The sequence below is a fragment of the Melanotaenia boesemani genome, chromosome 19 (assembly GCF_017639745.1).
Source record: "Melanotaenia boesemani isolate fMelBoe1 chromosome 19, fMelBoe1.pri, whole genome shotgun sequence".
NCBI lineage: Eukaryota > Metazoa > Chordata > Actinopteri > Atheriniformes > Melanotaeniidae > Melanotaenia > Melanotaenia boesemani.
In genome coordinates, this window is record NC_055700.1 from 27,991,668 (window position 1) to 28,019,565 (window position 27,898).

Below are 27,898 nucleotides of genomic sequence, written 5' to 3' on the forward strand. Positions count from 1 at the left end.
CGCACACTCACCACCAGTTAACCCAACATCATGTAGGTAAGATACCAGCTGAGGCAGAAATGATCCGATGCAGACATCTAGAGAGGTACTGACGCTGATCCACTCCTGTTCTCTCCTTAAATCTGCTATGATCCACCCAGTAATGAAGAAAAGTTCAGGGAAAGGCCTTAATGATGATCTTAACTTTCTGTAGCCCCGAGCATCAAAAAAAAGTTTTTAAAGACTTTTTCCTCACATCAGCTGAATGCATGCAGTGGTATCATTATGCACAGAATGAGTAAAAAAAACAATTAGGCTTGGATAATTTTTTTATTTTTAACCTATGGTTTATCACAATTTGCACAGGCATATTAACATTCACAATGTTCCTGACCCTGGATTTATATTCCATAGGGTCTTACCTATCCATTGAGACCAAGGTTATGTATATTGACCTAAAAATTACAGAGTTATTGTTGATTTAATTTGGGTAGGTCTGTTCAGGCGAACTACACCTCCAAAAACCCTCGGGTTCAAGAGGTTAAGTAATATATTGTGGTCGACTGTATCAAATGCAGCACTGAGGTCCAGTAAGACTAAGACTGACATTTTTCCATCGTCTGTATTCAAACATATGTTATTAATGACTTTGGTCAGAGCATCTCGGTGCTGTGGTGCTGTCTAAAGTTGCAAAGTGGGTGGTTCTACCTTAGAACCAGTGACAAGGACCTGAGTCAGATGGGATACAAACTGGTCAAAGGAAATTTGACTTTCTGTAAGATTTAAGATTAAATGACGATGGTTTAAATATATATTTAGGTAAGCAAACAAATTCCTGTTATTGTGGAAACTATGGGATAAGCTTTGTGCCACTAGGGAACGAATCTGAATTCTTTATATTTGAATTTGAATCATTCAATTTGAATCTGAATATGCCTGTTTGAATAATTGCTTTAAAAAACTGAATCCAACTGAATCCAAATTACCATATTTCATAATTCATTTTCATAGTTCAGTTTCAGTTCTCTCCATTCAAATTCAAATCTGAAATTCAAATTCAGATCTGAAATACAAATTCAGATCTGAAATACAAATTCAGATCTGAAATACAAATTCAGATCTCAAATTCAAATTCAGATCTCAAATTCAAACTTTTGTGCCACACATCTGGGACCTGACATGAGGCAAAACTAGTCGATCGCAGATGGAGTAACGTCAGTTTTGTGCAGGGGAGGGTGGCGGAGGGGAGAGAGAGAGAGACGCTAAGATCCAGGCCAGCCACTCTCGCTACAATGGCACTTGCCGTTTCTGTAGCGGTAGTTACCGTTTCCTCAACGGTCTCAGCGGTTTGCTGTGGGCTGGTTGCAGACTTTTCACATTAGTGGTAACTCCTAATACAAGAAAAATATGTGTAGGTTTGCACAGATTAATCTGCACCTCAAGTGACGTACATACACCATGTAAGCTATAAAGGACCAGCTTTTTTTTGCATTGGTTTGGAAACATTTTAGTAATATCGCTTATTGATAAAAAAAAAAAAAAAGAACGACACGTTTATTGTTAACACATAAAATATACTACATATATATGTGTATGTGTATGTATATATATGTATAGTATCTTTATGAAATGTCACGATCAACGGATACGTGATCTTACTTGCTTGCTGAGACAGAAAGACAGTCGACGACCTATTTAAAATTAAATGCAACATTTCATAAAGATACTGGCATGTCCACCGTGGTGTTTGAAGGACGGAGATTTAACGTTTGTGGACGCTGACCACTGCTGGTTGGGACGTTGCGGGACGACAGAATGTTGCTCCATTCTCGTTTCTCCTGGACTGACGGAGCCCAATAAGCCTGCAAGCTGCTTTCACAACGATGCGCCGTCACAGACGTGATCTGGCGTGTCTGCAGCCCGGCGAGTTTCTGTTGCCACGGTTACCAACTAGCGTTAAAACAACAATTTACAACAATAAGGCTATTTGACCGGAACTTCTTTTATAGGTGTCCATATGGACACCCTACAGCCAAATAAGAATCGAGTATTCACCCAGACCATTCATGTTTTCATCACACAAAACAACTAAATGATGTCCCAAATACAAAATGGACTTAATCTTCCAAGGTTGCGCCCTCCTCTGGCATATGAAGGTCGCAGAAAGAAGTACAATGAAGGGGCTTGATTCAGCCTACATGATGGTTATTGCATTGATTATTTAATATCAAAATGGCACAGATCTGGAAAGTTACTATATATATATATACATACACATACACATATATATGTAGTATATTTTATGTGTTAACAATAAACGTGTCGTTATTTTTTTTTTTTTTTATCAATAAGCGATATTACTAAAATGTTTCCAAACCAATGCAAAAAAAAAAGCTGGCCCGTTATAGCCTACATGGTGTATGTACGTCACTTGAGGTGCAGATTAATCTGTGCAAACCTACACATATTTTTCTTGTATTAGGAGTTACCACTAATGTGAAAAGTCTGCAACCAGCCCACAGTGGCAAACCACTGAGACCGTTGAGGAAACTGTAACTACCACTACAGAAACGGCAAGTGCCATTGCAGCAACAGTAACTGCCGTTGTAGCGAGTGGCTGGCCTGGATCTTAACGTTTCTCCATTTCTCTCTCTCTCTCTCTCTCTCTCTCTCTCTCTCCCAGCCGCCACCCTCCCCTCATCCTCCCCCTGCTTGTAGCTGTTGGGAACAACTGCACGTTATTCCATCTGCGATCGACTAGTTTTGCCTCACGTCAGGTCCCGGATGTGTGGCACAAAAGTTTGAATTTCAGATCTGAATTTGAATTTCAGATCTGAATTTGTATTTCAGATCTGAATTTGTATTTCAGATCTGAATTTGAATGGAGAGAACTGAAACTGAACTATGAAAATGAATTAGGGAATGAATTTTTTCAAATACAAAAGTTTCAACTTTACCAATATACACATTCAAAAAACAAAGATTCAATATCAAATATGGTGATTTGGATTCAGTTTTTTAAAGCAATTATTCAAACAGGCATAATCAGATTCAAATTGAATGATTCAAATTCAAATATAAAGAATTCAGATTCGCTCCCCAGTGGCACAAAGTTTATCCCATAGGAAACAGTGTAATAGGCAGAATTAGCATCGTTAGCATACGTGGTAACGATGCTAATTCGTCGTCACGACTGTGTTAGACCGTTGCAAGGGAGCTGGAGCTGCAGCTGCTCCTGGTCCATCACAGAACCAACACAGAGAGACAAACATTCAATCAGATCAGTGAGAATTTAGACTCAAATCAGCTTAACATGCATGTCTTTTTGACTGTGGGAGGAAGCCTGGAGGGAACTCATGCATACACGGGGAGAACATGCAAACTCCCCCGAGAAGCCTACTTGTTAATATATAAGAATTATAAAAATAAGATATATTAAGTATGTAAATTAAAGGTCCCATATTATGCAAAATTCACTTTTTAATGGTTTTGGAACAGTCATACTGGTCCCCCCGCATGTGTAGGAGACCCGTAAGTGTGAAACTCTTTCAGGCGCTCTCTCTCCCCCCTGCTCCACCTCTAGGGAAGTAAGCGCTGAAATGAGCTTGTTTGAAAGCGTGTACGTTATGACATCATAAGGGACAATAACCACTCCCCACAAAGCGATGGACCCGTCTACCGGCTCTCAAAGCCCGCCCTCTAAAAATCACCTAGCGCCCAGTGTTTTTCCCTCTTCGGCAACCCTCGTTAGCGGACATGGCTAAGCGACAGAAGCACTGTTCTGTTTGTGGCTGCATAAATGAACACGAAAACGTTTTTTTACTTCCATCCACTGAACCCACGAGGACTGAGTGGATTAATTTTATTTTTGGAGGAAATGTACCCGGAAAACTTCCAAAGGTTTTGCATGTCTGTGGCCAGCATTTCAAAGAGGACTGTTTCCACAACATGGGTGCATGGAAAGCAGGCTTCGCCAACCGTTTGAAGCTGAAGCCAGGTTCAATACCAACTGTCCGTGACACAGCTGGAGAGGTAAGAGCTGGCAGTTATTTTATCGTTTCGGCCTTATTAGTCTGATAGCTTGAAAATATATTAACCTGTCAATCACCTCATGACGGGCGATGCGATGGGCGGAGCCAACAGCTGAGCTGCTCCACCAGGGTTCCGCCCACCATAAACGGCACATTTCTGAAGCTCCTAAAAAGAGGGAGGTGAAGAGAAGCCGCTGCACTCAAACTGAGGGTCGATTTGTCCATACCATGGCGGAAATATTTCATTTAGATATTAATGAATGGTCTCAGATTGGGAATAAAGTGTATAATATGGGACCTTTAATAAATTATAATGATTTTGTTGAGTGTGTTTGTAGTCTACTGGGAGAATCACAGACCTAGACGTTCCTTTAAGCTTTGGGTGCAGCAGTCTGTCTCTGAAGAAACTCTGCAGGGCTGTCAGTGTTCGCAGGGGCTTTGTTTTGTCGAGATAATGAAATAAATTATCCCATTATCATGAGAAAACAGTCCTCTTTCTTTGGAGATAACAAGAAAATTAACTTGTTATCTCGAGATCATGATTAAAAAAATAATAATAGCCAAAAATGCCCGTTTTCAGCTTTTGTATTCAATTAATGGAGTCCCAAGATAATTTCAGGTTGTCACCAGATCACTGGAAAAAAAAAAAAAGCCTGCATTTATCAAATAAATTCAGAATTTTTATTGGGGCCATCAATACAAATGCAAACACCAACATATGGGGTCAGTAAGAAGGAACGAGGGGAGTCATGGCTCGGAAAGTTGGAGAACCACTAGTGGACTGGGATCTGGTGACTGTGGAGGCCATGGCAGCACAGTTAATCCACAGACATGTTCAAGAAAGCAGTTGGAGATGATTTTAACTTTGTGACATGGTGCATTATTCCTCAGTGAGGATGAATTACAGTCGCTGTGCTACACTCAGCAGGTTACAGTTTGTTATTGCTGCAACAGCTGCAACAGTTGCAACAGAAATTCTCTTTCTGACTAAAATGACTAATGTCTTTAAAACGTGTTGAGAATTGAGACTTTTGCTGAAGCTCTTACAGAGCTTAAATTCTGTAAATGATACAACCAACTCCAGAAAAGTTGGGGCTGTGTAAAATGTAAATACAAACTGAGATTTGCAAATCTCATGAACCATATCTTATTCCCAGATGAATATATGAGTTGGAACAGGATGTTTATCACGATGTAGCACTCCCCTTAATTTTAACAAGTAACATAAAACAACAAATAATCACACATTCATACAGGGGGCAGGATACTTTAGACTGTTTTTATATAACAAAACGATTACTTAAAAGTGCAATTAACCGCGTTTCTATCTTTGTGCTGAGTTAACAGGGTCGGTTCTTCTTTGTGGTGGTTTTTCCAGTCAGTCCCCAGCATGGACTCACCAGCTTGAGTCGCATATTTATGTAAATTCAGTGGCTGCAGTGTGAGCGATTTACTGTAACGCGAGAGGCGGAGACATACCGGAAAGAGCAGTACACTGAGACCTCGGATATGGCTCACGCCTCTTGACTGACAGTTTTGCTGACCAATCAAGACACGGTTTACTAAGCCCTGATGCAGACACGTAAACCAGCAGAAGCCGGACATACTGTGAGCAGAAGCGACCGAGAGCCATCCGGATGGTGTGAGATCGGCTGAAAGGCCGCAGCTTCGCAACATTTTCTAACACTAATTTTACTTAACTGGAAGTGGGTGGTTCTACCTAAGAACCAGTGACAAGGACCTGAGTCAGACGGAATACAAACTGGTCAAAGGAAATTTGACTTTCTGTAAAATTGAAGATTAAATGACGATGGTTTAAATATATATTTAGGTAAGTAAACAAATTCTTGTTATTGTGGAAACAGTGTAATAGGCAGAATTAGCGCTGCTGTCGGGCAAAAACCTCCTATCTCCAAAAGTATCATTCTTCAAAAAATGAAAAAAACTGTATGGTTTTGTAATAACTGGACATAATGTCATCCAACTTTGTATTGTGTTTTAATCATATATCTTTGGTTAAATATTTGTAAAACAACAGACAGACATAAAGGGTGACCAATAGTACTGATTTATATGGGGCGCCAAGTGTAAAAATTCAGTATAAAAGTTGTAGCCGACACATTTTCATTATTTATCTCACTTTTCTCACATTTAGCACATTTTTCCTACATTTTCCTACATTTAACATAACTTTTAACCACATGTATAATGGTCAAATAGAACATCTAAATTTTAAATCTAAATCTAAATGCTATATGTTAAATCTAAATGCTATATGTTATATCTAAATGTTAAATCTTATATTTAAATCTTAAATGATAAATCTATATGTTGAATCTTAAATCTAAAAGTTAAATCTTATATATAAATGTTAAATCTAAATCTAATTGTTTAAATCTAAATCTAAATGTTATGTTAAATCTAATTGTTTAAATCTAAATCTAAATGTTATATGTTAAATCTAAATGTTAAATCTAAATCTAAATGTTTAAATCTAAATCTAAATGTTATATGTTATATCTAAATGTTAAATCTTATATCTAAATGTTAAATCTTATATCTAAATCTAAATGTTTAACCTAAATGTTTCGAATATATGCTAATTAACCCCGCCCCTTTTAACCTCAACCAATACGCTAGTAGGGAAACACTCGCTCACACACACACACACACACACATGTCTTTACTGTGAATGTCTTTCTGCATTTACGAGCTGCACTTCAAAGTACACTTCCAACCAACCACTCACACCATTAATGGTAAGATGCATATATTTATTTTTAACTTTCTAAACAACATTTTGCGGACATTTCAAGTCTTTTGTTGATCTTTAGACCATGATGTGGAAAAGAAAAATTCCTAGAAGACCAGCCTAAGCTAATCTGGTCTGGGAATGACAATGACTGATGCTTCTGGAGAAAAAGGCAAACATCTTGTTTTTATATGTTTTGACTTTGGCTCAAGTAGCCTGATGAAGCCCCATTTCGTCAAGGGATAGATGGCAGAGGAGCCTACTGAAAAAGAGAAAACAAAGATTTCTCTTAATGGACTGAGTACAGGTAGTGGCTTTTAAATAATACACACACAAACTTTGGACATTACAACATTTACTCAGTTAAGGATTAGGAAATGCATTCTTGGTTCACTTCACTTTTCTTTGTGATGTGACGGCAGTGATAGCGATAAATTTGCCCTGGACGTTAGCTACAGAGCTCTACGTAGCTAGCTAACAGTAAAAGTCCGCAAAATGTTGTTTAGAAAGTTAAAAATAAATATATGCATCTTACCAATAATGGTGTGAGTGGTTGGTTGGAAGCGTACTTTGAAGTGCAGCTCGTAAATACAGAAAGACATTCACAGTAAAGACGTGTGTGTGTGTGTGTGTGTGTGTGTGTGTGTGTGCGAGCGAGTGTTTCCCTACTAGCGTATTGGTTGAGGTTAAAAGGGGCGGGGTTAATTAGCATATATTCGAAACATTTAGGTTAAACATTTAGATTTAGATATAAGATTTAACGTTTAGAGATAAGATTTAACATTTAGATTTAGATTTAAACATTTAGATTTAACATATAACATTTAGATTTAGATTTAAACATTTAGATTTAGATTTAAACATTTAGATTTAGATTTAAACATTTAGATTTAACATATAACATTTATATTTAGATTTAAACAGTTAGATTTAGATTTAACATTTAGATATAAGATTTAACATTTAGATATAAGATTTAACATTTAGATATAACATATAACATTTAGATTTAGATTTAAACATTTAGATTTAACATAACATTTAGATTTAGATTTAAACAGTTAGATTTAGATTTAACATTTAGATATAAGATTTAACTTTTAGATTTAAGATTCAACATATAGATTTATCATTTAAGATTTAAATATAAGATTTAACATTTAGATATAACATATAACATTTAGATTTAACATATAGCATTTAGATTTAGATTTAAAATTTAGATGTTCTATTTGACCATTATACATGTGGTTAAAAGTTATGTTAAATGTAGGAAAATGTAGGAAAAATGTGCTAAATGTGAGAAAAGTGAGATAAATAATGAAAATGTGTCAGCTACAACTTTTATACTGAATTTTTACACTTGGCGCCCCATAGATTTATGAAGGAAAACAAAAATCACGAATTTTGGACATAGGAGGTTTTGGCGCAACAGCAGCGATACGTGGTAACGATGCTAATTCGTCGTCACGATTACTTTACATCTTTTTCGATTGTCTTGCCAATACTAGCTAACACTGTTTTATTTATTATAGTGTAAATGTCTTATAAATGTTAGAACTGAGTTGGACGTGAGTTTTATACTTAAAATTATACTGTTATTATACAAACATGACGGAGACTGCTTGTGTTGCGTCTATGTTCGGACTGCAAGACTTGTGTGTCTGTTGTCCTTTTTGACCGACTGCTTCTCTTCCCATGCAGTCTCCACCATGGTGTCCGTCAGGCTGCTCCTACTGTCTGGGTTTGCTTGCCTCGCCACTGCCTTCACCGCTGCGGACGGTCAGTAAAATTTCTAAACAAATGAAGGATGTCATGGTACATAAGCATGCAGTCATGTGGAAAAGAAAGTTCAGCCTCTGTTTTCAGCTCTTACACATCTAAACATAATCTAAAACCGTGACTTAGTCCTTTAAATCAAGTTTAGTCTCAAAATAAAATTTAGTTTAATAATATAACCTCAAATCAACAACAAAAACTTTTCAAATAATTTATTTAACATTAACAAATATGAGGTGTAAGAGTAGTCTGCAATCGAAGAAAAAAAATAATTGCGGAGGAATTTTGGGCCTGTTGTCTTTGCCGCGATAGTTTATAGAATTAATTTATGTTCTGCTTATTTACTTTTCTAACCCGAAGTCCACTCGGTGACAGCAGGTGTCCGTATCATCATCCTCCCACCACCGTGCTGACAGGTGGTTTGAGGTGTTTGTGCTGATTTGCTGTGTTTGGTTTTTTGTGCATTCTGACCAAACTTTGGTCTGGTCTGTCCAAAGGATATTAGGCCTCATTCATCAACATTTATTTTGAACAAATTTGTTCTTGAGTCCTACGATTATATACATCTTCGTATCTTGGATTTGTATTTAAGTCAGAAGAAATCCTACGTACACTCGTACAAACACTGTTTGTGTTGTTTTCTGGTATTCAGTTCCTTAAAATACAATAATAAAAGTACAGTCGTTAAGTTAATGACTCCCAGGTTAAATCCCCATCATCTGCAGCTCCAAGGGGGGCACAAGCCAGTCCCTGAGGGCCAGTCCCAAGCCCAGATAAATGTGGAGGGTTGCGTCAGGAAGGGCATCCGGCATAAAACATGTGCCAAATGTACATGCAAATACATCCTACAACTTCCACACCAGGTCAGATGGAAGCGGATGATTTGCTGTGGCGACCCCTGTGGGGAAGTTAAAATAACTTCTGGTCATTTACAAAGTATTTTGTTATTTTTAAATACACAAAACTTTAGAGATATTCAAAATGTAGGTGAAATTTAAATGTAAAAGTTGATGCTAAATGTAGGATATTTACCTAGTCATGTGATGACAATCCCTTCGTCTACAAGTATTTATTAGAAAGAAAATCCACCAGTGTTGGGTATACCCAACATAAAATATCAACATGTCAGCAACTTGTCCTGTGTTAGGTGTGGTCTGGGTTTTTATTTATTTATTTATTTTTTCGCAGTTAATCATCATGTTGTGCAATAAATACGTAAACGCTGTGTATATGTGTGTTAAAGTTTAAAGAAAGTCAAATTAAGTCCATCTGTAAAGGTTACAGTGGATTTTAGGTTCATTCTGACATATGAAAAGATAAATATCCCTAACTTTTTTTTTAGTTGTGTAAATGGCGGATATTGAAGATCATGTCCTAATGTTATATTTTTTGAGGTAAAATTAAACCATTTTTATTCATTTGATTAATTTGGAAGCAAGTTGCAGTTAAGACAGGATTTACTTCTATTTGTGTTCTTCCTAAAATCATCAGTGTAGTAGACTGAACATACGTGTGCATTGAAACATTCTCACCAGATCCTTTTCCTCAACTTAGGGCTGCTCGATTATGGGAAAAATGATAATCACGATTATTTTGATTGAAATTGAGATCTCGATTATTTCACACGATTATAGATAAGAGGTGGGGGGGGGGGACATTTGAAGTGTTTAGTTTACTGTGGTAATACCGACTTCTTTCCACCAGGTCCCCATAGCTATTGTTTGTCTCAGACCAGCAGCTTTGTTCCGCCTGGTGTGATCTGGAAAAAAATAGTCTGGAGACATTTCGTTTTCATGTTGAAATCCGCGTCAATAAAATGTAGCGCGACATTTCTATACGGCTCTGGTGCGGCTTTACCACAGGTCCGTAGCGGTGGCGAAACATCGGACTGTCACCACGTCTTTCACAACACCCTCCCTACACTCATCATACAGGGAAGAAAGAGACAGTCCACTAACATGGTGGTGAGATGGCAGTGATGCCGTTTGTCCAAAGTGTTGATGAGTTTCTTAAATCCCGGATTGTTCACTGTGTTAACTGAGAAAAAAGTTCTGTTTATAACGTTTGTCTCTCTGTGACTCTGGGAGCTGGTGGATTATTTAGTTGCGACTTACAAAAATTGGACATTTTTCTATTTTTTTGTGTTGCGTCGCAAGCCCCCGTGTGCACGTCTGCTTGCACGAACGCAACATTTTACATGCACGACTGTCGCCTGTCGCTTGGCTGGAGGAGGGCAGCGATTTTCGCTTCCTCGTGCAAGTTTACATAGAAAATGATGGAGAAGGAGCAAAGCCGCCTCCCGTGTGTCCAGGTGTCTGCAACTCGTTCTGAATAAAACTAAAGTGGCAGTGGGAGGAGTCTGCAGCAGTAGGAGGAGTCTGCAGCAGTGGGACAAGTCTGCAGCAAAGCACTGCAATGACAGCTGCGCTCGATTTGAAAACAGCACAAATCCAAGGACAAAAAATAATCGGACCATTTCATTTTTATGATCGTTCAAAACCCAGATCGTAATTGCGATTAAAATTTGATTAATTGCCCAGCCCTAATAAACAGTGTGAACAGGGACCTTGGAGGAAGTCTGGACTAACTTGTCAGCACATGCTCTGAGAAAACAGAACAGCTGCTACAGTAACTCATGGAAATGATCTTTGCTGATGTGTTGGTTGAATTTGAAGATTAAAGGCTTTTTTTCTCCATGTTTTTGTGTTAAGCTTCAGGACATGTCAGCCACCTGGTGGTTACTCCACAGAGTCCAGTGCTGGAGATCGGGACAAACTTCACAGCTACGTGCACGATCGTTGACACAGATGAAATCACTGTGGATGATCTCTACTGGCGGCTGTCTAATACTAACATACCTGAGGAACACTACAAGAAGATCAACAGAACACTTAGTGTCACTTTCCCCGTCAGAAGTGAAAAAGCTGAATGGTTGATATGTCAACTAAAGAGGCCCCACCAGGTCATCTGGTATGAAGGCAAATTCATTCAAGGAATATGGCTTAGAACCGGCTGTAAGTCTAACCTAAAACTTTAACACCGAATTAAATGGTCATTTTTATTTAGATATTTGACTTCAGGCAAGTTTTGAAGCAGGATGCTGGCCAGATGATGTTTTTGACTTTTTTATTAAAAATAAAAAAGACTGTACAGTAGAAGTAGTTAAACAAAAATGAGTTTACATGTGTTGGAGACAAAAGTTAAGAAGATGTCTGTGTGTTTGTCCTTATGTCAGATCGTCCAGGGAAGCCGGAGAATCTGTCGTGTAAAGCATTTCAGGAGAAGTCCTCCATCTCTCCAATCATCACTTGTGAATGGGAGGTCACCGGACGTCAAACCAAAGACGTTCCTACAACATACATGCTGATAGCTACATATGGCAAGTGAGTATACCTCTGCAGGGTTTCGCATCGTAGATTCTGGAAACGTATCTGCTTTGGTTCATTGCAGCATCATGAAGTTACTTCAGGAAAAGATGCGATTTGCGATAAAACTGTTGAAAGTTGCGATGACAAAATGATCTGCGATAAATCAAATTAGGGATGCACCGATATGAAAATTTTGGCCGATACCGATATCCGATATTAATATTGGTGTTATGGCCGATAACCGATATTTGCCGATGTCGATATTTATATATAGGTCTAACTATATATATATATATATATATATATATATATATATATATATAGACCTACATATATATATATATATATTTTCATATATTAAATATTTTTTTTTTAAGTTTTAAGATTATCAAATCTGTACAAAGTAAAAATGATGCAAACTGTTTTTTTTCCTCCACCAGACTTTCCCATGAAAACATGGAACAAAAACAAAGCAACACAAGCGGGAACACACACGTTTATCTTTGTTTTTCTTCTTCATCTGATCACACGCTTGTTCCTGGAAAGTGGGGAATCTTTACAATTACTTAATCATAGTATTTAATAGCACAATTAGTTGTTAAATCAAGTAATAGTGACATCCGTAATTCGGGTAGGGTACCCTACCAGAGGCTAATCCCTCCCAACAACACAGCCTTCAGCTTTCAAATCCCTCCACCATGTTCACATGCTGATCGGTGGAGGAGATATCAGATATCAGTTTAATATTAAAACCACACAGAATAAAGAGATGGTTGTGACACCGGAGCAGCTGAAGCATTAAAAGTTAAAAAGAGCATAGAGAGTGATGAGCAGGAACCACATCAGGTCGGTGTAGCTGTGTTTAGCTCATGCATGAGATTATTGGATTGAATATCATTCTATCAACACAGGGATAATTTAAAGCGTAGGCAGTGTATGTATGCACCACTGTGTAACATTTGATGTGTTTTTAAATGTCTTGTTCACAGTGATAAGAAGAGTACCTCAACACCAAACACCAAAGCCCAACTGTCTCTGAGCACCTTCCCCGATTTTATGTTGCTGGACATTTGGGTGGAAGCGCGTAATGATCTGGGGATGGTTTCATCTGAGCTTCTGAAAATCGAATCTAACTGCATTGGTGAGTAAAACTATTGAGTATGAATAGTAATCAGCAGTACAGCCGTTTGCTTGTGCTTTCAACTGACTCAGTGGACCAAAGTGTGACATGCCAACCCTTCATCGGTGCTGACTGCCTGCTTCATGTGTTGCAGTGAAACCAAACCCTCCATCAGAAGTGAAAGTCATTTCAGAGAAGGAGTTTCCTTCCTCTCTTCTCATAAACTGGACCCATTCTCTTAATGTTTACTCGATTACTTGTCAAATTCGATACTGCACAAGTGGATCTCACATGTGGACCTACGTAAGTATGTCTGAGACCCACTGGGTCACAAATCCCCCAGTTTTCTCACACTTTATTTAGCATGTACATGTAGTCTGTTTGTAAACATATGTGTTATTTTTACATTACAAAAGCTGCCAAAGCCCAGCAACCTTTAACATTTAATCCTTCAGCTGCCGGTTAAATTTGTTGTAATGCTTCAGCATTTATTTGAGTATTTAAAGTGAAAAAAACCTGAAAAAGAGGGACGGAGATGATATTGATAAGAGATGTTATTGAAATCAGTGCCGTTATGAATTCTGCCTATTAATCTGGTTCTTTATCAATTCTCCTTGATTCTGACCCATTTTTTTATGAGGAATCAAATATGTAACTCAGATTTATGCTGTCAGAAGAAACTGTCTATTTAATATCTTGATAAGTGTCAACTCCACACAAACTATGTAAAGAGAATTATCCAGGTCAATAACATCTTTAAACTCATCTGGATGCCAAAACTACAGATCTGGTCTTAAAAAGGGAAAATAATGCCATAGAGAGAATACTAACAACGATATGATGTGAATTAGAATAGTGCCTCCTCATGCCAATTGTTCCTGTTTGTAAACTTTTATTTACTTGTTTTTCTTTTTTTTTTTTTTTTTTTATATATTTTAAAAATTGTGAGAGAAGTGGATCTGTTTTCAAATTGTAGATTGCATTTCTTCAATAAAAAGTAAATATTAAAAAAAAAAAAAAAGGGAAAATAATACATCACTTAATATAAATACTGTAGATGTTTGATGAAGTCAACCAAGAATGCAGTAAAACAAACACTGACCCTGTATTTGAAGTACTGCCACGTTAACCAGAAACAGATTCACCAGGTGAATCCTGGAACAGGACCAGGATGCATAACTCCAGTAACTGGCTCCTGAATGCTTCTCATAACAGTGTTTCCCCTACAGTTATATTGGAGTGGAACCCGTCTGCCTTTAGACCTTTCCATTAGCACAGGTTTATACTTTGTTTTATTAAACAACTAAACAGTATGATGCCGTTTTTGTTTTAATTATACTGCTACACGTCCTTTCTCCTTTTCTCTCTGTATTGAGACCGATACATACACAGAAACATTGTGATGATACGCCCCTGCCCACCACGACTGTCTCAGCACTTCACTCTTAGAATGGATTTCTTGTAGCCGCGCTTTGGTTTGTGGAGCCACGATCTGGTTAGTGTAGCTGAGTGCAGGATCGCTTAGCCGCTCTCTGGATCGGGTAGCCACGCTCTGGATCGGGTAGCCGCTCTCTGGATCGGGTAGCTGCGCTCCGGATCGGGTAGCCGCGCTCCGGATCGGGTAGCCATGCTCCGGATCGGGTGGCCGCTCTCTGGATCGGGTAGCCGTTCTCCGGATCGGGTAGCCGCGCTCCGGATTGGGTAGCAGTGCTCTGGATCGCGTAGCCGCGCTCCGGATCGGGTAGCCGCTCTCTGGATCGCGTAGCTGCGCTTTGGTTTGTGCAGCCACGATCTGGTTAGTGTAGCTGAGTGCAGGATCGCGTAGCCGCTCTCTGGATCAGGTAGCCGCGCTCTGGATCGGGTAGCCGCGCTCCGGATCGGGTAGCCACGCTCTGGATCGGGTAGCCGCGCTCTGGATCGGGTAGCCACGCTCTGGATCGGGTAGCCGCGCTTTGGTTTGTGGAGCCACGATCTGGTTAGTGTAGCTGAGTGCAGGATCGCTTAGCCGCTCTCTGGATCGGGTAGCCACGCTCTGGATCGGGTAGCCGCTCTCTGGATCGGGTAGCTGCGCTCCGGATCGGGTAGCCGCGCTCCGGATCGGGTAGCCATGCTCCGGATCGGGTGGCCGCTCTCTGGATCGGGTAGCCGTTCTCCGGATCGGGTAGCCGCGCTCCGGATTGGGTAGCAGTGCTCTGGATCGCGTAGCCGCGCTCCGGATCGGGTAGCCGCTCTCTGGATCGCGTAGCTGCGCTTTGGTTTGTGCAGCCACGATCTGGTTAGTGTAGCTGAGTGCAGGATCGCGTAGCCGCTCTCTGGATCAGGTAGCCGCGCTCTGGATCGGGTAGCTGTGCTCCGGATCGGGTAGCCGCTCTCTGGATTGCGTAGCCGCGCTTTGGTTTGTGCAGCCACGATCTGGTTAGTGTAGCTGAGTGCAGGATCGCGTAGCCGCTCTCTGGATCAGGTAGCCGCGCTCTGGATTGGGTAGCTGCGCTCTGGATCGGGTAGCCGCATTCCGGATCGGGTAGCCACGCTCTGGATCGGGTAGCCGCGCTCCGGATCGGGTAGCCGCTCTCTGGATCGCGTAGCCGCACTTTGGTTTGTGGAGCCACAATCTGGTTAGTGTAGCTGAGTGCAGGATCGCGTAGCCGCTCTCTGGATCAGGTAGCTGTGCTCCGGATCGGGTAGCCGCGCTCCGGATCGGGTAGCCGCGCTCCGGATCGGGTAGACGCGCTCTGGATAGGGTAGCCACTCTCTGGATTGCCTTTTCCGGGAATAAACAGACCCACATGTCAGACATTGTTTATTTCTAGTCAGGGAGCTGGCCAGCACCTGTCGGCATGCATGTAGGTATTGATAAGCTCAGTGGCACATGATTCTGATTTTTGATTCTCATCCCTCCTGAAAAAGGCAGGCAAGTTTTTCAGTACCAGCTCCGCACAGAATTATCCAGCCTCATCATTTAATCCATCCACAAGTTCAGACCTTGACCGTGATATTCAGTTCATCCCTTCTTTGTGTTTTCCCTCCTTTGGTCAGTGTGTTTTCTGTCTGGTTTTGTAAGCAGGGCTTAAAGTATTTTGGCACCGTGCCGGCTCTCCGGCTTTTCACTATGATTCAAGAAAAAAAAAAAAACTATGGTTATAGTGGTTGAGACTCTGAATTGACTCTGAATTGTAGAATATAAAACAATAAACAGTGTTAAAGTCGGAAATTACAAATATATTCATCTTGGAAAATAAGCAGAACTTACTGCTGCATGTTTTCAGTGTTCAGCAAATAGTGACAATATACCACACTTCGTTTTTCTCCGCCAAGTTAACCTGTAGCATGAACGTTATCTCCGAGTGGTCTTGAACGCAGCATCCAAGTTGACGGTTGTTTTACCAAAATCAGATTTTAAAAAAATGGAGCGTACATTCATGTAACCAGGGAAAGACGTCCTAATTGACAACGGCCTTAGAACCAAATGGCGCTGGGTATGGATAGAAGAAGGGGTGGAGGCGACAAGCTGCTGCCAGAAACTAAGAGAGCCAGGTAGGCCTACCTGTTTCTGTGTTGTGCTTAAAGAAGCTGGTGTCTGCAACTAGTGGCAAAAAAGTTCTTACACCACGAAGGAGAACCCAGCAGCAGTTTGCGCTCCAACATACAAGTTGTTTGCCGGGAGCAACAGCCACAGCTGACGTAGCGGCCCCGGTGACTGATCCATGTTAAAAAGGAGAGCAGAGGAGTCAAATCCCAACCAAAAAAGAAAGGAGAAATAAAACAGGAAAAAAGTGTCAATGAGCTGTGGGGATTGCACTGTAGGCTTCAATTTAGTAGTTCTCAGTTTCTGAAGTAAACTGTATTTATTTTCTATTCATTTAGAATAGAAATACTTTATTAATCCCTTTGGAGAGCCCTCAGGGAAATTTGGGAAATTCATATACAGTTTAATCAGGTCTTGGAGCACTTTAACCTTTTTGTTGCTGTTGTTGTTAAAGGTCCCATATTATGCAAAATTCACTTTTTAATGGTTTTGGAACAGTCATACTGGTCCCCCCGCATGTGTAGGAGACCCGTAAGTGTGAAACTCTTTCAGGCGCTCTCTCTCCCCCCTGCTCCACCTCTAGGGAAGTAAGCGCTGAAATGAGCTTGTTTGAAAGCGTGTACGTTATGACGTCATAAGGGACAATAACCACTCCCCACAGAGCGATGGACCCGTCTACCGGCTCTCAAAGCCCGCCCTCTAAAAATCACCTAGCGCCCAGTGTTTTTCCCTCTTCGGCAACCCTCGTTAGCGGACATGGCTAAGCGACAGAAGCACTGTTCTGTTTGTGGCTGCATAAATGAACACGAAAACGTTTTTTTACTTCCATCCACTGAACCCACGAGGACTGAGTGGATTAATTTTATTTTTGGAGGAAATGTACCCGGAAAACTTCCAAAGGTTTTGCATGTCTGTGGCCAGCATTTCAAAGAGGACTGTTTCCACAACATGGGGGCATGGAAAGCAGGCTTCGCCAACCGTTTGAAGCTGAAGCCAGGTTCAATACCAACTGTCCGTGACACAGCTGGAGAGGTAAGAGCAGTACTGTTTGTCTTCTTGCTCGAACTTCTTCAGGAATGGGTTCCGGTGTTTGTTTATCCTTCACTACGCTGTAATCAGCGTCTAGTAACCGCTAAGGCCTAACCTGTCAATCACCTCATGACGGGCGATGCGATGGGCGGAGCCAACAGCTGAGCTGCTCCACCAGGGTTCCGCCCACCATAAACGGCACATTTCTGAAGCTGCTAAAAAGAGGGAGGTGAAGAGAAGCCGCTGCACTCAAACTGAGGGTCGATTTGTCCATACCATGGCGGAAATATTTCATTTAGATATTAATGAATGGTCTCAGATTGGGAATAAAGTGTATAATATGGGACCTTTAATTGAACTGACTTGTAGTTTAGTGTATTAAATTGCATTTGTTTATTTTGTATTTTCTATAATCGAATTTGATATCGTTTGTTTTGAAAAAAAAAAAAAACGATGGAAATGTTGCAATTTAAAATTACATACAGTTCACTTTTGCTCTCTTTTTTTATATATAAATGGCCCTTTACTAATTACATGATTGCTTAATGAATAAATTAAATGAATTAGTCTGACTGAGTTTCACATGTCCTCATAACATTATTGCCTTTACTTTCTAAAATTCCCATTTAAACTGCAGGTCATCTTGTGCCAAGCACAAAGCCAAAAAGCTGTTTGCCTGTAGTGTGTATGCATCAGATCCACTGCACCTCCGCTCCCCGCAAAAAAGTTCAGGCTCAGGATGTTTTTTACTTTAAAACCTGTGTATGAGAGTCACAGATCGATGTGGTTTATATTTTACAGGTTCCTCTTGCAGACATTGTCTCTCCTATAAAGTCCTTCAGACTCCAGGACCTCCACCCTTACACAGATTATGTCATTCAGCTACGCGGCAAAATGAATGGGAACGACTGCGGGTACTGGAGCAACTGGAGCACCAATATGACCAAAAGAACCCCAGAAGATAGTGAGTATTATGGCCAGTGTTTCAGATAAATAAAAGGATTTATTTATTTATGTATTGCATGTTGATTCCCTCTTGGGGAACTTTGTGAAGCGCATTCATTAAAATAATGCTGAGATTGTTCCATAGCAATGAAATTTCCCGTGCTGCATTTTGACAGTGTGAGATGTTTATCTCACTCTGGGACAAGATTTCAGGACTGTTGCTGGCATGTTCATGACAAAATAAGTGTGTGTGTGTGTCTGCGTGTTTGTATCATTAGATAATTAGGCTACATGCACACACACATTTTGTCATGAACATGCCAGTAGCAGTCCAAACTATCCATATCAGAGCATGTTTCCCTTTTTTAAAAATATTTTTTCTCCCAGTGGGCTGCAATCCTGAACATTCCTCTGTTGTTTGTTGGCAAGAAATGAAAAATATTGATATTATGTCTTTCTCTGTCTACTTTTACCACACACAGACACACTCCTGGAAAATATTTTTCACCTCAACCATCCTGACTGACTTCACATCAAAGTCATTTTAGTTTCAACAAGTTTGCAGCCATGACACAAGGAATCTTATTTGTTGTAAAAGATCACTCGGGTTCCTGCAGAGAAAAGAGAAATTTACAAGCAAAATTTGTTTCCACTTTGATTTAATTTAATGTGTCTATAGCAAACAAATCTGCTAGTTTTCAGGCCCAAAATGCCTGAAGTACTGCAATGAATTAATCTTATTTATTTGTTATAGTAATAATCATTAAAGTCTAATTTGTTTTATTATAATGTATTTTTTAAAGAAAAGCCACCAGTGGTAAATGCAATCAAAGCCGGCATCTAAAGGGTTAATGAATTAACTCATGATACAACATTTTCATGAAAAAATATTTTATAAGTGAAACAGACATTCTTTCATGTTTTTATTGGAGTTTAAAGTTCAAACTACGAATCTTGTGGTTGTCGGTGCCAACGTGACTTTTCTTTAACAGGATATGAGGGATAAGCCGTGACCTCAGTCAAAAACACCAACTTGTGCAGCGTCATTGCGTGATGTTCTGTACAACAGCAGACATTTAATAAATGCAGATTCACAGTCGTGACCTGGTCAGCCTGCACGTTTGTCCAATAAAGATCGCTCTCTTTGTTCTTTTTTCAAGTACCATCAAGTAAACCGGATTTATGGAGCACCATTGTTGAGAGTGGCCCAAATAAACGACAAGTGAAGTTGATTGCGAAGGTAAATTTCCACATAAAACAGTTCAACTTGAAATCAGAAGGACACTCATGTTACAGTGCTGGTTTGAATGAAACCTCAAAAAAGCCATTTTGAAAGTCATTCATGTGGAATTACAGACAGCTCTTAAATTATCCGGTGAGTTAAGCCCCAAAACCAGCAATCACTTTGTCATGTGAGCTGGATCCTTTACTTCAAAAATAAAAGGTTCACCCTTTAGAAAAAGTCTACACCTTTTTCTATCCACACCAGTCGTGTTCCAGGATTGGAATACCTGTTGACTTAACTGTATCTATTCTAGATAACATAGAAAGGACAGTATGCTGGAAATGTAATCATTGCCCTCACAAAATGATGCATCACGTGCATTCATAGACTCTGCTATAAAAGCATACGTAAGATGTGTTTGATAGCTTTTGAAGGAACCCCTTTACGTCCACATAGTGTATCTGTTTGCCTGGGGGTGTTGTACTTCTTAAATGGACAGATAACATACTTTGTGTTTATATTTTTCTGTCAGGATCCTCAAAGAGCGAATGGGAATATAAGAGGATTTGACATATCCATTCTATACCACAAGCATGGAAATCCTGAACTGGAGAGTATCCCAGTCAACAGGTCCGAGGAAGACAGCCGCTCCAGTCACAGAAGAGTCAATGAACTTAAAGAGATCTCCCTGGCTGACAATGAGTCTGTATTAGTTGCTGTCACTGCAAATAATTCTGTGGGGACATCTCCTAAGGCGTACTTGGGCATCCCTGCTAAATCAAACAGTAGGTATTCATGGTGACTGTAAGGTGCTATGATCTTAACCAGTGGATGTAATATCTGGTGCATAAACATTTAGTCATTGACACGTAGCATTTGGAAGGCTCAAAGTGTAAACAAAGAAGCATAAACACAGTAACATAAACCCACCATCCACTGTCAGGTTCACCTGTTCGTTTTATTGTAGACATAAATATCTAATCAGCCAATCGCATGGCAGCAACTCGGTGCACCTTGTGAATCCATGGCACTGAAGAATTAAAGCAGTTTGTAAGGACAAAGGGGTCCAACCCGGTGCTATCAAAGTGGGCCTGATAAGGTGGACTATGAGTGTAGATAATAGTTATTAGGAGCGTTTACTAGCTAGTGGACTGCAGAAAAGTGAGACGAGAGTAACCCCTCATTTCCACCGGGTGCACCGCGGCCTTCGCAGCTATTCACGGCCATTTTAGTCAACAGTTTGAACCACGTAAACGTCATCAACTTGTCAGGGAATCTGTATTTTTTTCATTTATCATGAATGAAAAGACTTTTATCCTGGAAGTGGAGAATCTCAAGATTCAAAAGATTCTCCACTTCTGTGATTTCTTGATCTGGCGGATCCAGCTAGGCGGACTGCACTTGCAGGCGCTCCACACCTGACACGGTCTCGGTGTGGATTGACGCTCCACGAAGGTCGGAACAAAACCGCAGGAAATGAGGGGTTAGGAATGAGAAATGGTGTTTATGGTTGCTAACTGAAGGTCCTGCCCTGGTCTACTAGTGCTTTCCAGGTGTCTCTAAGGTCGTCTTCCGATGGAATTTTTCTCGGAAATGAGGAAGTGACCTTGTTTTTCTGATCGGAGAACTCGTAACTTACAGAGAATCCCGAGATTCCCTGTAGATCATTGCTGTCTGCTTAACTTCTTATATGTTTTGTCCATTCGGTTTCCTGTAGGGCTGGGCCATTAATCAATAAAATCGATAAATCGAATAACTGCAGTGAGAAATTCTGCTCTCTACGAAGAAGACAACTTCAGCCCACAAACCCTCGTTAAGAGACAACCTACATCAGGGGAATTTTTCCGTAGTGGATCCCGTAGGATAAGGATCAGGTGGAAAGAGGTCACGGATGCAGTTGTGTTGCATCTCTCTATGCAAGATATGAGGCCGTTTATCGGTCATTTATTCATATAAAATATGTTTTTAGTAAGTTTAATATGTTAGAAAGAAAAGGAAAAAAAATCTATTAAAATTGGATATCGGTTTTGGTTTGAAAAAATCTGAGGTTTTATTTTTAGGTGATAAGACCCAGCCCTAGTTTCTAGTGTAAATACCAGCGACCTGCTGTTATTGATAATTACGTTGTAAAGGTGGAGTTGTTACTAAATGTTGTGGCAATATGTGGTCAATCAGCTGTTTTATTAAAACTGGCTGGTGTTCTTATAGTGTAATTTTTTACAATTGGTTTATCATTTTCTAGTTTTATATTTATTTATAATTGTAGATACTCACAAACTTTCTGTTTCGGAGGCATCCATTTTTGCAGAATTGATGCAGCAGGAACCCCAAACAAGAGTTTTGGTTGGTGATGACGCCATTTATTCACAGAAATAAGACATCTGGAGCGCACTCTGTTTTTCTGTCCATCGAATTTCTTCCCAAAGAAATCCGATAATTGAAGGAGCCTGTTCACATGACCATGACAGATATCTAGGAGTAATCAGATTACTGTAATCTAATTAACGCATCAATCACTCTGAAATGTGATATTCTGACAACCCTGGTTCATATTTGACAGATAATGATGGAATTTTTGGTTTGCATGTAAACATGCTCAAAGACCGGATGTTTTTTAAAAAAAAAAACGGAAGTTACGTCACTAAAAGGACGTACTCTGAAAGATCATAGACAAAAATGTAGATGAGGGCTTTTCAAATATTTCGTTGAAGAAGTGCATGTAGACACATCAGATCAGATTACTGCAATAATCTGATTACTCCCAGCTACTGGATTTGGGTGTGCATGTAAACGGGCTCAATGACAGTTATCTGATTATGAAAAATCAGATCAACACACTTGTTAATCTGTAAATGTGCTTATTATTGGATAAAGAATAATCAGATTTTGCTGTCTACATGATCACTTGACGTATCTGATAACTCCATCATTTATCAGAAGTTTGCCATTAATGATAATATATCTGTAGTTAGGATTACATGTATTTATATATATGTGGGTGTTTTACAGGGCCTACCCCAGTGAAGGACCTGAAGGTCTGGTCTCATGAGGGTCAGTTGTACCTGGAGTGGAAACTGGCAAATAACACGACTGTATCAGAATATGTGATCGAGTGGATCAAGGATGATGGAACAATGTGGCCAAACTGGCAGAGAGAAGCTGGATCAGTCCGACAAACTACAATTAAAGGTGATTTCTTTCTTCTGAGGAATTAGGAAACACTTAAATTTGGAATTCAATCCGACTCCTAATAAGTTGGGAGGCTGTATAAAATGTAAATAAAACCAGAATATAGTGATTTCCTAATCTAATCATCCCATATTTGATTCCAAACAGAACATAAATTATTCCCATTTGATGGGAAATATGAGCTGATAGTAAATCTGATCTGAACAGGAGCAGTTAAATGTGGACAGTAATCTGTTTCTGTCTGTTTGGTTTTAACTCTTTAGTTGGACATTTCCTATTGTCAGTCTTTACAGACTAACATTTAATACTAAACTAACTTTTAACGTGTGATTATGTTAAATCCAGGAGAGCTGGAGCGTTTTGTTTGCTACAACGTGTCCGTGTATCCCATACGCTCCCGATGGGTCAGGAAACCAGCTCGACTACAAGCCTTTCTGGAAGAAGGAGGTAAGAGATCTTCCTCAGCGACTCTGTTTAACTGTCCATTGTCTGGTTTTAAAAAAAATAAATAAATAAACAATTATTATTGTTATTTGCAATTTCTATTGTAGTGTTGTTTTCCAATTACAAACACCACTCTGTTAAAGAACTAATTCTCATGTTTGTATCATGTATAAAAAATTTCTGCAGCGTTTAACCAGAGTTGTTTGTTGGTGAGATTATTATTTTTTAATGTAACACCTTTAAAAGTTCACTCTCCCAAATTCTTACAAGTTTTTATCAATATTTTTTAATGGAATAATTGCATTGAATTTCCACAACAGAATGACACTAAAAGTACCAGTAATATTTTTTTTATTATTATTTTTTATTTATTGGAAAAGGATACAAATAACAAAACAATACAGTATTCTTCTAAAAGTTCTATCTAAATCCCTTTCAGTTTTTATACTTTTTTTGTACATACATTTAATCATAAAATAAAACATATGAACTAGGGTGCCTACAGTTTTTCCATTTTCCACTGGACAAGAAAAAGAGAGAAGAAAGAAGGAAAATAAAAACATGGGTTGTGCCATAAATGGAGAGAGGAGCTACTCTGGAGGAGTCACGCAAAGTTCACTTGGTGGGGGGATATATAGGTGATCCATTTGTTCCAAATTTGGTAAAACTTATCCTTCTGAGTTCTGAGAGAGTATGTCATTTTTTCCATTTTAAAAATTTCAAGCGTCGTTCCATACCAATCCTCTAATGTTGGCGGGGCTGGGTTTAACCACCTTCTCGTGATTTTTTTTTTTTACTGGCAGCTAGAAGAGCCTGCAGCAGCTTTGTGTCTGTCCTCCCCTCCAGAGTTGTTACATGACCATGGTATAGATTTACAAAGTCAAAAGTTATTTGTGCCCTAAACACTGAATTCAGAGTTTTATGAATCTCACTCCAGTAACGGTACAGTCTAGGGCAGTCCCAAAACACATGGTAATGGTTAGCTTCCACTGAACCACATTGTCTCCAACACTCTGAAGTCACATTTCTGTATTTACCCTGAAGAGGAGTTTTAAAGAACCTGATATTTTTCCAGCAATGTTCTCTCCACTCCAGTGAATTAGTAGATGTCCACTGAAAGTCACAGATTTCCTCCCACTCTACCTCCCCTATGCTGATTCCTGCTTCACTTTCCCACTTTTTCTTTATATGTAGAGTGTCATCTTTTCTGGCATGAAGCAGAGCCTTGTATAACCTTGAAATACCTTTATTTATAGTTGAGCTATAGGCAAGTTTTAGGATTTTGAAGAAATTGGATTCATTTGATGTTAAATTTATACTTTTGCAATGTTTGTTAAAATAAGTTCGCATCTGGAGGAACCTGAAAAAGTCTCTGTTGCAAGTCATGTTTGGTTTGTAAGGACTGAAAACTCTGTAGTGTGTTTTTGTGTGTAAATGAGAGGTATGTCGTTAGTCCTTTACTTATCAAAGATTTAAATCTTCTGTCGTTTTTATTTGGTTGGAAGTCTGTGTCGTATGCGCACCACCTAAAGATTTTCAGCATATTACCAATTCCACATGTTTTGACCACTTTGTGCCATATTTCTAGAGTGTGGTTTATCCATGGATTCAGGCCTGTCAGTTGGTCTGCAAGCCCTTTATCTGCGATTGCAGCCTGTAATGGGAAATTAGAAGTCACCCCAAATTCCAACATCTTCCAATTAGCTACGTATTCTTGATTGCACCAGTGTAACAAGGGAATTAGTTGTGCAGCATAGTAGTAATATCTTAAGCATGGGAGTGTTGCTCCTCCACTTCTTTTTTTTAATTGCAAGACAGAAGCGGACTCTAGGTCTCTTTCCCTGCCATATGAAACCTGATATCCATTTATCCCATTCCCCAAGTTGGATTTCACTCACTTCCACTGGTAAGGTCCTAAATAAATATAATAATCTCGGGAGGATATTCATTTTTACTGCATTTATCCTTGAATTTAAGTTAAGGAAGGGGACAAGGTTCCATCTATGCAAATCAGGGAGAGATTGGGCAGCCCTGCCGTGTTCCGCTCTCCAGGATAAAACAGTCAGAGAGGCCCCCATTTATCTTTATACGGGCTCTTGGTTTATGGTACAGAGACTTTATTAATGATATAAAATTGTCTTTAAATCCAAATTTTTTCCAGTACTTTGTAGAGAAATAGCCATCTGACTGAGTCGAACGCCTTCTCGGCATCTAATCCCACAATCATAGACTTGGTTTTATCTTTTGCTGTTTGTCCTATTACATGTAGTGATCTCCTGATATTGTCTAGCGTTTGTCTTTGTTGAATAAAACCAGTTTGGTCTAAGTGTATCAGGTCAGGTAAAACCTTTTCTAATCTATGCGCTAGTATCGATGTGAACAATTTATAATCTAGGTTAAGGACGCTAATGGGTCTGTAGTTGCTGCAATCTTGTTTGTCTTTGCCCTCTTTAGGGATAACCGAAATAATTGCGTCTCTCCATGAGGGGGGGATTTCACCTTTTTGTATAATGCAGTTAAACGTGTTTAATAAAAGAGGGGAGAGTTCTTCCTTTAGGGCTCTATACCACTCTGCGGTATAACCATCAGCACCTGGAGACTTTCCCACCTTTAATTTAAAGATCGCCAATTGTAGTTCCCTGGTTGTTATTGGTTGCACTAATTTCTCACCTTGTGAGCTTGTCAGCACAGGTAGATCTAATGATTTTAGAAAGGTTTCAATCTGAGCCTCATTCGGCGCCTGAGGTTGTGAGTATAGAGCCTGATAGAATAGCTCAAAACTCTCCTGGATTTTCTCCAGTTTACTTTCCACAGCCCTGGTCTGTGGGTTTTTTATTTTGTAAATAGTATTTTCTACTCTCTGTTTACGTAATTTATATGCTAATAGTTTCGCTGATTTGCCGCCAATTTCATAATATTTTTGTTTCAAGAAGACTATTTTTTCTGAATGTCTTGGGTATAAATGTCGTCAATTTCACCTCGTATTTTCTTAATTTCTTCGTTTACCTTCAAATTTACTTTATTACTATCAATTAACTGTAGTCGGTTTAGTCTTCCCTGAAGGTCGGCCAATCGTTGTCCCTTTAGTTTCTTTAAATGAGAGGTTATCGATATAATTTTCCCCCTCATTACTGCTTTCAACGTGTCCCATAGAATTATCTGGGACACTTCACCTGAGTCGTTAAATTCTAGAAAGTCTTTAATTTCTTTCTTTAATCCCTCATTTATTTTTTTATCATTTAGTATGTTTGCATTTAGTTTCCATAATACCCTCCTAATTTTTTTTCCAAATTTATGGTTATAGAGATTGGGCTGTGGTCTGAAAGGTCCACAGTCTTAATATTACACTCTCTTATTCTAAACCTGTCAGAACTAAACATAAAGAAGTAATCTATTCTGGAATAGACAGAATGTGCATAAGAATAATGTGTATAATCTCTGCCTTTGGCATATAGCTCCCTCCAGACGTCTATTATGCCCAGCTCTGTCATTAAGGATTTCACCTTCTTAATTAATGGGGTTTCTTGTTGGGGCGTTCCTGATGCATCTAGGTTAGGGTTCAACCTGATATTGAAATCTCCGCCACAGATCACAACCCCTTGGGAATTTACCATTTGGTCAAATATTTGTCTATAAAGTTGCCAATTACTACCCGGGGGAATATAGACATTTATAAAAGTTATTTTGAATCCCTCTATCTTTCCTGTTATCTTTATAAATCGGCCCTCATCGTCCTGTAGTTCTGAGATATGTTCGTAATTAAGTGTGCTCGATATTAATATAGCGACCCCTCTCTTATGACCTAGTTTATAGGAGGATGAAAATACATGCTTGAAACCTCTCTTTTTCAATTTTGTGTGTTCAGCTTGACTCAAATGGGTTTCCTGGAGAAAGGCCACCTGAGCCCTTTCATTTTTTAATTTTGACAAGATCTTGCTCCTCTTGGTGGAATTCAAGACCCCATTTATATTGAATGAAATGATTTCAACCGGTTCCCCTTGCATGTTATTTTAACTTAATAACAATATGAGTTCATTCTCCTCTCCTGATAGACTGTAAGCAAATCCCTTTTAACGTGGTAACTGAACAATGATACCAAAACCACAACAAACAATAAGAACAAAAAACAATGACCATCTTTCCCAACCTCCAACCTCAAGGTCTCTTTACTGACCTGTTCCAAATTTGAGGGATAGCCTCTGCCCCCCAATGGGGGCTAGGGGGCCCTCTACCGTGAAGGCAGCCATAGAGGATTACTTTCCCCTTGTCATTCCTCTCCACTGTTTGACAAAAGTCTTTTATGATGAAATTATTAAATCCGGCTTATTATTTTTATTTATTTTTTTTTATAACCCCTAAGGCCAGTATAGGTATTTGACTCTGCAATGAAAATTTCAGTCTGTAATGTCTGCTTCTGGACGTCTAAATACTTGCAGCTTTTCCTTTAGTTCGTTGTTTTCCTGGCCCCGTTGTCCACCTGGTCCGCACTGGTTGCCACATTCCTCGCTGAA

General features: G+C 39.4%; 1 protein-coding gene across 1 annotated transcript; it reads left to right on the forward strand.

Moving 5' to 3' along the window:
- The first annotated feature begins 779 nt into the window (after nucleotides 1-779).
- LOC121629811 (interleukin-6 receptor subunit beta-like) lies at nucleotides 780-27,257 on the forward strand. Its single transcript, XM_041969607.1, has 12 exons — nucleotides 780-798; nucleotides 8,467-8,544; nucleotides 11,253-11,555; nucleotides 11,777-11,924; nucleotides 12,899-13,050; nucleotides 13,184-13,332; nucleotides 18,386-18,548; nucleotides 19,690-19,769; nucleotides 20,287-20,539; nucleotides 22,764-22,943; nucleotides 23,289-23,390; nucleotides 27,253-27,257. The coding sequence occupies exons 2-12, from the start codon at nucleotides 8,475-8,477 to the stop codon at nucleotides 27,255-27,257; spliced, it is 1,605 nt and encodes a 534-aa protein (XP_041825541.1). The 5' UTR covers nucleotides 780-798; nucleotides 8,467-8,474.
- The last annotated feature ends 641 nt before the right edge of the window (nucleotides 27,258-27,898 follow it).